General features: G+C 42.6%; 1 protein-coding gene across 5 annotated transcripts in view; it reads left to right on the top strand.

Annotated features, from left to right (window-relative positions):
* Positions 1-12,007, top strand: part of LOC140212122 (PH and SEC7 domain-containing protein 1-like) — a 249,095-nt gene that overhangs the window by 197,116 nt on the left and 39,972 nt on the right. For all 5 annotated transcript variants that reach the window (XM_072282690.1, XM_072282691.1, XM_072282694.1 and 2 more), the window contains one exon: positions 6,361-6,404. In XM_072282690.1, coding sequence (XP_072138791.1) covers positions 6,361-6,404 — 44 coding nt within the window. The remainder of the gene's footprint in view (positions 1-6,360; positions 6,405-12,007) is intronic.

The following is a 12,007-nucleotide window of genomic DNA, read 5'->3' as shown; positions in this document are numbered from 1 at the left end:
TATTGATGCAGCTAAGGCACAACAGCAGCTAAGTTTCATTAGGAGTTTGAGGAGATTTAATCTGTCACCAAAGACACTTCCAAATTTCTATAGATGTTGTGTGGAGAGCATTCTAACTGGCTGCATCGCTGTCTGGTATGAGGGCATTGCAGAGGATCGAAATAAACTGCAGAAACTTGTACACTCAGTCAGCATTATGGGCACTAGCCTCCCCAGCTTCCAGGGCGTATTCAAGTAGTGATGCCTTAAAAAAGGCAGCATCCATTATTAAGCACTTCCATCAGGCAGGACATGCCCTCTTCTCTTTGCTACCATCGGGGAGGAGGTAAAGAAGCCTGAAGGCATGCACTCAATGATTCAGAACAGCTTCTTCTCATCTGCCATCCAATTTCTGAATGGACATTGAACCCCTGAACACTACCTCTCCACTGTTTCCTCTTTTTACATGACTTAGTTAATTTTTTTAAATAGATATACTTCATGACATATGCCAGTGATATTAAACCTGATTATGATTCTGATTCTGAAGAGGGAAAGGGAAAATGATGAAGAATTTTGTCACCCATAGGGTATTTAGAATGGATGATGGAGGCAGACATCCTCACAATGTGTATCTAGAGGAGCTCCTGAATTGCTAAGGCATAGAAGGCTACAGACCCAGTGCTGGGAAATGGGTTCAGTGCAGATGGTCAGCAGGGATGTGGTGGGCTGAAGGGCTCAAGTCCAAGCTTTGCAGATTAAAGATAAAGAATTAGGTTGCTTTTCATGGTATGTGAAATCAAATCTGTGAGGATTGTGCTGGGGGCAGCCGCAAATATTACCAGCATAGTATGCCACAACTTACTGACCCTAATTGTAACTCTTTGGAACACGGGAGGAAACTGGAGCACCTGGAGGAAACCCACAGGCAAGGGGTGAATGTACAACTCCTCACAGGCAGCCGTGGGAAGTGAGTCCCAATCGTACCGCCTGCACTGTAAAGCATTGTGGTAACTACCGCAGGACGATGCTGCCCTGCCGAGGGGCGTACAGGGTTAAGCTACTGCGCTGCCCGGTGCTGTTTGACATTCCAGCCTTTCACACTCTGTTCCGTCTATACCCCACCAGATTCCTACAACATTCTATTCCCAAAAACTCTTCATAACTTGAGCACTTTGTAAGTCAGAAAAGCAGCAGCCCAGCCCTGTATTTAAATAAAAAGCATTATCCAACCAAGGGCAATGTGTTGCCAAACCAGGGAGTTGAACTCAATCGTTCAGATTTCCGTGTAAGGTGTGATGATATTATTGTGGCAGGAAAACTATTATCCCTACTCGGGAATGTGAGTGCTCTGTATGGACTAAAGGAGCAATTTGTTTCATTTGGGCTCTGTGAAGATAGAACAGGTATTGTGATCCTAACGTTGCATCAGAGCTGCAAACTGAGTTCCCACAGAGCAGAAGATAACTGCAGCCCCAGCAATGGCCAGCAAATCCATCCAACCTGTCTCCCAAAACCCTCAAACGTACTTAAAGGGCGTACATAAGTTGGGTGTTAAGGACCTGTCTTAGTATTTGTGCACAGTGAGCTGTGTGCGTGCTGCAGACTTTCATGTGCAAGTTTGCTGTAGTTCGGTGGTTTGTAGCTCTTCAATGTTCCTTTTTAAGATCATATTTATTATCATTGACATATGTCATTAAATCTATACGCTATGTATATGTGTAAGTATATATATATATATATATATATATATATATATATATATATATATATATATATATATATATGTGTGTGTGTGTGTGTATGTGGAGTGTTAAAAGAGAACAGAAGTAATAAGGTAGTGTTTATGGGTTCATTGACCTTTCAGGAATCTGGAGAGGAGGAAGCTGCTTCTAAAACATTGAGTGTGCATTTTCAAGCTCCTGTACCTTTTTGCTGATGTTATTAATGAAGAGAGGGCATGTCCTGGGTAGTGGGGGGGGGGGTCCTTCAGGATGGATGCTGCCTTTTTAGCCATCACCTTTTGAAGATGTCCTTGAATGTTGGGAGGCTCATGCCATGAGGGAGCTGACTGATTTTTTTTTAGAAAGCATTCCTACTTTTCTCATTGAAATCTCCTTGGGAGGAGTTCATTTTCTTCAAGAGAATGAGGGAGCAGTCAGAGTCCCTAACCAAAGTCGTTCCAATTACCTAAACATTGTAAAGGGCAAGAAAATACTGTGAGACTGCGGCTCAACATCATTGGTTTCTTTTGCTCCTTTTAAACTTACTGGGTTCATTGGAAAATTTATAATAATATAGTATGGCATACTGAAGAAGCCAGTTTAAAGTATGCTGGGGTATTAATAGAGTTTACATCAAATAGCCCTAAAATTCTGCTAGTCCAGCACCACCGAAGTGCCAGGGTACAAGATTTTAGAAGGTTTGATGTCAGCCTAAAGCAAACTTTAAATAACGGAGATCAGCATGGTTTATTTACCTGGCTGTGAAGACTAGTGGTGCTGTGAGTTATCCCCCTGTTGAAAGACTGAAACTGTTCGAACTCCAGGCTACAGCTGAATGACAATGCTAAACTTCTCAGACATGTTAAAATGAAGCCTTAATCCCATGGAACATTCAAAGTTCAAAGTATAATTATTATCAAAATATACAAGTACAGGTTGACCTTCACTAATCTGGCACCATTGGGACCTGAGAAGTGCCAGATTAGTGAAAATGCCGAATTACAGAAGGATCACATTAAGCATAATCAGTGCCGGATTATTGAAGGAACTGGATTACAGGTAGTCGGATTAGTGAAGGTCTACTTGTATTGCCATATACTACCTTGAAACGCATTTTCTTGCAGGCATTTACAGTAGAGCAGAGAAATACAATAGAATTTGATGAAAAACTACACACAAAGACTGACAAATAATCAACATGCAAAAGAAGACAAATTGTAAATAAAATAAATACTACTGAGAAGATGAGTTGTAGAACTGTTGAAAGTGAGTCTGTAGGTTGCAGAAACAGTTCAGGGTTAAGCTGAGTGAAGTTATCCATGCTGGTTAGGGAGGCTGATAGTTGAGGGGTAATAATTGTCCTGAACCTGCTGGTGTGGGACCTAAGTCTCCTGTACCCCCTTCGCCTGGTCTCTCTTCTTTCAAGAGACAATATTGTGCTCTCAGTCAAGATACTGTATATCAGTCACTTGGTAACTGGGATTTGACCATTTTGTTGCCTGCCCATTGAATGAGGCACTGTTCATTAATTTGATAAAGTAGTGTATGCTTGCTTGAAATAAAAACCGAAAGTATATAAAAAAAACTTAGCAGAGCAGGCAGCATCTGTGAAAGGAGGATGAGAGATCATGCTTCAGGTTAGAGGTTTTTCATCAGAACTTGTATGAGATCATGGTGAATAAGACTTTGTCTTGGAACAGAGTATTGAACTTGAAGCATTCTCAGGATAATATAGGGATTTATCTTCAAGTAAATAAATATTCTGGAGTTTCTGTCTAGTAATAATTATTATAAAATCTGTTCTGATTTGCTAAGGAAAAACAGCCATTCTAAACCAGACTGTGTTCCTGTAGACCCAAAATAATGCAATCTTTATTGTTCAGAATGAGTAGTAGATGTCACTACTCATACAGTTTACATATTCTGAACAAATAAGACGAAATCTGCAATAATCTTCGTCATAGTAACTCATGGTGGCATAGTAATTAGTGTTACACTATCACAGCGCAATTGGCCCAAATTCAATTCCACCGCTCTCTGTGAGGAGTTTGTGTGTTCTCCCTGTGACTCCCCTGTGTTTCGTCTGGGTGCTGCAGCTTCCCCCCACATTCCAAAGACACTCGGGTTAGTAGGTGGATTGGTCACATGGGTGTGACTTGGTTGGAAGGGCTTGTTACCATGCTACATTTCTAAATAAAAAAATAAAACTCATCTTTAGAGGCTTATAGTGCAGGAATAGGCCCTTTGGCCCAACTCATCCATGCCAACCACACCCATCTAAGATAGACCCATTTGTGCTTGTTTTGCTAACATCCTCTAAATATTTCCTATCTACTACATGCATGTCCAAGTGTTTTTAGATTAGATAGAAGGCTATGCATCAATAGAATTTTGTTGTCCAAGGATACTGTCCTTACGTTGGGTAAAGATTCTTGCACTGCCTGCTATCTTGATGGCCTGGCCTTTAATTAGATTACAGCCTCAGATATGAGAGGCAGCCCACAACCCAATGTGGTCACCAAATCCCCTGTGGGGCCTAGTTCCGCAAACCAAAACACACAGTACGCAGTTGTCCACCAAATAACTGCACATAACTTAACAGTAGACCTTGGTGTGCTCCAAGGAAATTTCGTTACTTAGAGCTTGAATGGGTAGCTATTATTTCGTGAATTATTTTGAGGTGTTTGGGGAATTGCAAGAAACACTTAAAATCAGTTTTAGTCCAAATATGTCAAAAATAAACACCATAACTCGTAATGGGGAAAGGCAGTGTATCCCTTCTAACATCACACTGCTCCCTGTAATAGCTTATAGCCATGCATCCAAGTATATTCCCAAGGATTGTGTTGTTTTAATTTTTCCCTTGGCTTGTCAATAATAGGAAAAATGTCATTAATCCTGTTGGCATGATCCAATATATCACTGGAGCATCAAATTCAGTAAGTTTGAATCACTCAATAAAACAAACCTTCCAGCCCGTTTGATCAAGCCTCTAACAGATTTAGTAAATAAAATCCAATTCACTCAAAATATCTACCTCCATCAATTATCCTGCTCCCTCCCCCAAATCTCCCTCAATCAATCGATCATTCAGGTCTGCATCTCCACTAATTACTCAATTCAGTTGAACCGGAGGCAGGAGCACACTGGTCGAGTCAGAATCAGGTTTAATATCACTGGTACTTGTTGTTATGTGGCAGCAGTGGATCATACTAGCAGAGCTGCTGAGATCCCGGTCAGTACTATGGAGGGAATACGGAGTCGACATTTTGGGCTGAGACCCTTTATCAAGACTATTAAATGAGTTCAGTTCAAAACACTTACTGTGTATTTCCCTCCATAGATGCTGAGTGACTTGCTGAGTTCCCCTGGCATTTTATTTATTGAGAGATGCGGCGCAAAGTAGTTCCTTCCGGCCCTTCGAGTCGCGCTGCCTCAGCAACCCTAACGTAACTCTAATTTAATCACGAGACAATTTACAATGACCAGTTAATCTACCTGGTATGTCCTTGGATTGAGGAAGGGAACTGGAGCAGCTGAGGAAAATCCACACATTCCACGGGGAAGACATAGAGTGACTCCTTAAAATGGAATTTAACTCTGAATTCTGACACCCCGCACTATAATAGCATTGTAACCACCACACTACCATGGCGCCCATTTTGTGTGTGTTCCTCAAGGTTTCCAGCATCTGCAGAATCTCTTGTATTTGGGTTAGTGTACAGCTGGTGTAATAGGGTTCTTGATGGTTAACACAGACTCAGTGGGTCGGCCGACCAGTCTTGCAGCTGCATCAGTCACAGCTTGTGCTCAACCAAATGAGTCGCACCAGACCGCTGTCCATCATCTCTCTCTCTCCCGCCCTGATACATATTATCTGTAACATATAGCACGTCCAAGCATAATTAAGCTTAATAGCAAATTTCCTTCGTGCTTTTTGTAATAACTGCGTAGAGAAATCATTCAGAAAGCTGTGGCCAGTGGTGTTCTGCTAAGCATTCATGTAGAACGGTGACACAAGAGAAACACAGATGGAATCGGCTGGGATTGTGTCAAAATAATTTGAAGGGACATTTTTTTCTTGTGAAGAGGGACTAATGAATAAATTGAGCAGATTTAGAAGCCAATGATATAATCATATTCCTCCATATAAAACAAACAATTAAAGACAATTAGATATTTCTTTCAAAAATATACAGACACAATATTTTCACATTGCTTTTGTTATACATAACTGTTTTTGACAAAACTGGAATGATGTAAGACCTACAGGTTTTTTTTTACCCTATTTTCCCAGAACAATCAGCACGCCATCTCCACAGTATAACACTTGTGCTTGGTTATCAGATATTATCTCCGGTTTAACATCCCACCCAAAAGGCATCGTCTCCAAAGACGCAATCTCCTCTGCGTTGTACTCCCTGGTGGCTTGCCACTTGGCATGGACTCATAGCGTCTGAAGCCAATAAAACAACATTTAGCTGAAGAGGTTCAAAACTGTGCAATCTGATTCTGTGGTGGATTCACAATCTCTGAAGCCAATGAAAGAACGATTAGCCAAAGAGATTCAAAAACTGTACAATTTTCTTTTTGCAGGAACACCTTTGGTGTCCATGACTCTTATTTTGTTCTGTCTCCATTTTTCATGTCTCTACAGGTTTTGTACAGCTCGATCAAAAATGAGAAATTACAATGGACAATGTAAGTACAAACATATCTCCTAATATTCCACAAACTTATTAAGCAAGGGTTAAATCTTCAAAGACTGTGACCTCCACTAACTAGTTTATGCACTTAAGAGCACCAAATCTTCCCCATACACCTACCATTCTGAGTAGAAAATATATCGCTATTCTTTCATTGTCGCTGGGAGTTACCCACGCAATGTCATTGGGAAGACCTTCACCATATGGATGGCAGTGATTCAGGAGACCGACTCACTGCCACTTTCCTCAACAACATTTAAGGATGGGCAATAAATTGCCAGCAGCAACTACATGAAGGAATTAATAAATCAGTAATGCATTGTCAGGAACAATTATGTGATTTACAGATATATGTGCAGTTTCATTGCTTGTTCTTGTGCTTTGGGAATGTAATGTCTGTTCTGGTAGAGTGTAGTTGTTGCATCTCTTCTGATGCAGTCTGTATTTTGTATTGCAAATATTGACATACACCCCGAGGGCTCCTTGCGAATAATGTCACCTCCTAGGAGAACCCCTGTGGATATAGCCATGTTACCCCTGAACCCCTTGTGAAAACACTCCTTTTGAAAACAAAAACCCAGAAGTCCCCTTATGATTGCTCCCACATATGCTGGGACCCTTGAGAATGCGGACTACTTCAGAAACCTTTGTAGATATTGGCACATCCCTATGGACCCGCGGCAAATACTGGCATATACCCCAGGATTCCCTGTGAATACTGAGACATTCCTCAGGAATCCTTGTGAATACTGACATACTCCCCCAGGAATCACTGTGAATAGTCACATTCTCTTCAAGTGACCTCAAATGCTGGCATGTTACAGGAGAGCCCTGTGAATACTGCTGTTGAAATCTAATTCTCCTGCTTCCTGTATCTCCTGTAAATCCATTTTCACTCTTACTGGGCCACCCCTCCCCCCTGTAAGTAATGATGTATTCACCAGGAGATTATCTCCCATCATGTGGGGAAAAAAAAACAAAATTGAATTATTGAACACAAGCCTCCGGAGCTTCCAGCAACAAATAATCTGCTGGAGTATCTGTGGGAGGAAATCAATTTTGACAATGCCTTTCCTCTTACAGATGCTGCTTGACCTGCTGAGTTCCTCCAGCAGATTGTTTGTTGCTCCAGATTCCCTGGTACTGGTGGTTTTTCTACCCCTTCTCCTCCCGATCCTCCGAAACTGCCTATCACCTTTCTCCAGTTCCCCAGCTCTTCCCCTAACTCCACTAACTTCTCCTATCGGATTCCTTCTTCAGCCCTTTAAACTTATCTCCTCCCAGCTTCCCACATGATGCTCCTCTCCTGCCCCCACATACCTTCTCCCTCACCTGGTCTCACCTATCTCCTGCCAACTTGTTTTCCTTCCCCTCCCCATCCCAATCTACCTTATTCTGGCTTCTGCCTCTGTCCTTTCCAGTCCTGAAATGTCAGTGGTTTATTCCTCTCAACAGATGCTGCCTGACTTGCTGAGTTCCTCCGGCATTTTGTATGTGTTGCTTAAGCTTTCCAGTATCTGCAGAATCTCCTGAGTCTCATCTGAAATGTAGACTGTGTCCTGATCTCCCTTTACACCTTTCCCAAGAAATGGACAGATCTAGACCAATTTGCTCATTTCCTTAGGTGCTCACTGACATTTAGACAATAAGGAATAGGAGCAGAATTAGGCCACTTGGCCCATCGAGTCTTCTCCACCATTCCATCATGGCTGATTCATTAGCCTTCTCAACCTCGTTCTCCTGCCTTTTCCCTGTAACCTTTGACACCTTGACTAATCAAGAACCTACCAACCTCCGCTTTAAGTATACCCAATGATTTGGCCTCCACAACTGTCTGAGGCAATGAATTCCCCAGTGGAGAAGGGCCTTGGCCCAAAACATCGACTGTTTATTCCTTTCCATCGATGCTGCCTGGCCCACTGAGTTTTTCCAGCATTTTGTATGTGTTACTCTGGATTTCCAACATTTGCAGAATCTCTTGTGTCACTGGATCTCTTGTGTCACTACCCTCTGGCTACATAAATTTTTCCTCGTTCTAAAGGGGCATCCTTGTATTCTGAGGCTGTGCTCTCTAGTCCTAGGCTCCCCCACAATAGGAAACATCCTCTCCACGTTCACTCTATCTAGGCCTTTCAATATTCGACTGGTTTCAATGAAATTTTTCCTCATTCTTCTAAACTCCAGTGAGTACAGGTCCAGAACCATCAACTGCTCCTTATATGCTGAACTTTGAATGGTGGAACGAAACAGTGATTATTTCTCACTGCTGGCTTTAAACCAGCCTAGCATGGGAAAGACAGAGATAATCGTTCTTGTTAACTATATTGTATCCCTCTGTTTGACCATTTCAAATTAACATTCACACACTAATTAGATGGATTACCGTCATTACTAATTGATACACACAGTCAAATCATGCCCTAAATAAAGTTACCAGTTCTGAGCATTCAGCTAGACGTTGTCCTGGTATTTATCCTTGTAAGTGGAACAAGTACCACACCTGCCCTTACACCTGCTCGCTCACTATCATTCAGGGCCCCAAACAGTCCATCTAGGTGAGGTGACACTTCATCCGTGAGTCTGTTAGGGTCATCTGTGTCCAGTACTCCCAGTGTGACCTCCAGTATATCGGTGAGACCCGACATAGATTGGGAGACTGCTTCGCCGAATGCCTCCGTTCCATCCACCAGAAAAAGCGGGATCTCCCAGTGGCCACCCATTTTAATTCCACTTCCCATTCCCATTCTGACATGTCTATCCATGGCCTCCTCTACTGTGGCAATGGGGCCACACTCAGGTTGGAGGAACAACATTTTATATTCTGTCTGGGTAGCCTCCAACTTGACGGCATCGATTTCTCGAACTTCCGTTAATGACCCCACCCCCTTCACCATTCCCCCTCCCCTTTTCCCTCTCTCACCTTATCTCCTTGCCTGCCCATCACCTCCATCTGGTGCTCCTTCCCCTTTTCTTTCTTCCATGACCTTCTATCCTCTCCTATTAGATTCCCCCTTCTCCAGCCCTGTATCTTTCACCAGTCAACTTCCCAGCTCTTTACTTCACCCTTCCCCCTCCTGGTTTCACCTATCACCTTGTGTTTGCCCCTCCCCATCACCCACCTTTTAAGTCTACTCCTCATCTTTTTTTTCTCCAGTCCTGCTGACGTGTCTCAGCCCAAGACGTCCATTGTACTCTTTTCCATAGATGCTGCCTAGCCTGCTGAGTTCCTCCAGCATTTTGTGGATTGTATGTTATTTGGATTTCCAGCGTCTGCAGATTTTTTCTTGTTTATGACACGATGTGAAGTACATATTTGCTGTAACACCTCCCATGGGATGGTTGATGGTGAATCAGAAGTGATTTAGGACATCTGGCTGTGAAACATTGCTGAAGGATGAGCTTTGACACATCTTGTCCATCCTTGGTATTAAGCAGTTTCTGACTGAAGATTCCAGTGACATATTCTTTTTCTCTTCTGCTTTGGAGATCAGGGTCAGCAGGACCAACATTTATCACCCATTCTTAATTGCCCTTGAGAAGGTCAGGGTGAGCTGGCTTCTTAAAATCTCTGTGGACCACCTTGTTATTAAGAAGGGCATGCCCTTACTTCTCATTGCTGCCACCAAGGAGCAGTGACGGCTGTGATAAGAAGAGGGTATGTCCTCTTCATGACCCACACTCAACAATTCAGAAGCAGCTTTTTAACCCTACGCCATCAGATTTCTGAATGATCCATGAACAGTCCCTCGTTATTCCTTTTTTTTTGCACTATTTCTTAATTTTGGAATGTGTTGTACTGCTGCCACAAAACAACAAGTTTAACACCATAAAATTCAGTGATAATAAACTACATTCTGAGACATTAGACTCGGCACATTTGGTGGTGGGCTAGCTGTTTCCATATAAGCATGTAAAGGAGTCGCCTAGCGTGTTAAATGTTTCAGTCCACTGAGAGTCTGCCCTTGTGCTCTCAGAGGAGAATTACGTATTTAAAATGCCATGTGGTTCTGAGGAACCTGGCATTTCCTTGACACCAGCATAAATATTGTTATCGGCTTCAGCTGCCGGTGAGATCATATGTGGTTACTGATTGAAGGTCATGACGTCAGTATGAAGGATTAAGGATCACTCAGTGAAGTGGGTAGGATGGCTCAGAACCCTGCTCTATGAACAGGTTTAGTGAAAGCTGCATCAATCACTTTGCCCAGTTTGCAAGCTTAGGAACAAAGATGCTTGTTAAAGATGAGCTCAGATGCCTGAGATGGGCCAGGAGAGGTGGTGGAGATTGGAGGAAGGGGGTGAGACAATCACAGGCTGTAAATATACTTGTTATTCTTTCGAAGTTGCCCAGTAGCGTGAGATTTGTGCTAGCAATTCATTACTCAATCTATCTCTGGACCAAGTCAGAGCAAACCTCTCTAATCAACAGCACTGGATATCACAGTACAAAAGTACAAATATTTACAAAAGGAAATCTCCTTTAAAAACAAGAGCAACACACACAAAATGCTGGTGAACACAGCAGGCCAGGCAGCATCTATAGGAAGAGGTACAGTCAACGTTTCAGGCCGAGACCCTTCGTCAGGACTAACTGAAAGAAAAGATAGTAAGAGATTTGACAGTGGGTGGGGGAGGGGGAGATCCAAAATGATAGGAGAAGACAGGAGGGGGAGGGATGGAGCCAAGAGCTGGACAGGTGATAGGCAAAAGGGGATACGAGAGGATCATGGGACAGGAGGCCTAGGGAGAAAGAGTGGGGCAGGGGAGCCCAGAGGAAGATGGAGAGCAGGCAAGGAGTTATAGTGAGAGGGATGGAGGGAGAAAAAAGGGGAAAAATAAAAAACAATAAATATATAAATAAATAAGGGTTGGGTTAAGAATGGGAGGAGGGGCATTAACGGAAGTTAGAGAAGTCAATGTTCATGCCATCAGGTTGGAGGCTATATAAGAGCTGATGGAGGAACTTAGCAGGTTGAACAACATAGAGAAAAATGAATAATGAACACTTTGTGTTGAGACCTTTCATCTGAACTTGTAATGTTATCAGTGAAAGAAATCATAGAAACGAGAGACAGGAGAGACTGCAGTTGTTTGAACAACACACACAAAATGCTGGAGGAGCTCAGCAGCTCAGACAGCATCAGCCTGCTGAGTTCTTCCAGCATTGTGTCTGTGTGTGTTGTGCCACTTCAGCTAGCAGCCCAGATGAAGGGGACTTGCCCCAAAACATCAGCTGTTGATCTTGCGCCACACATATCTTGCTCAAGATTCTAGTATCTACAGTCTCTTGTGTCGATGTTCTCTACTCATGAACATTTGATTTCATAATAGATCAGATTGTGAGGAAATGGCTCCAAAAACAGAGAGCTAAGCTTGCACAAAATGGGTGCTCGTGACAGAGGACCACTTCTCCCCATGGTGTACAACCAGCCTTCTTTTTATCAACCAGCATAAAAGGACAAACAATTTAGACCACTTTGTGTACTTGCTTCAAAACTCACTTCTTCTTAAACATCCCTAACTGTACTCTCGACTTCACTTTCCCATTAATAGTAAGACTGTAATGCAAACTTTGGAAGTGCATTCTAAGTCTGTTTT

Source organism: Mobula birostris, chromosome 18 (assembly GCF_030028105.1).
Source record: "Mobula birostris isolate sMobBir1 chromosome 18, sMobBir1.hap1, whole genome shotgun sequence".
NCBI lineage: Eukaryota > Metazoa > Chordata > Chondrichthyes > Myliobatiformes > Myliobatidae > Mobula > Mobula birostris.
This window is presented reverse-complemented; position numbering and strand designations above follow the sequence as displayed.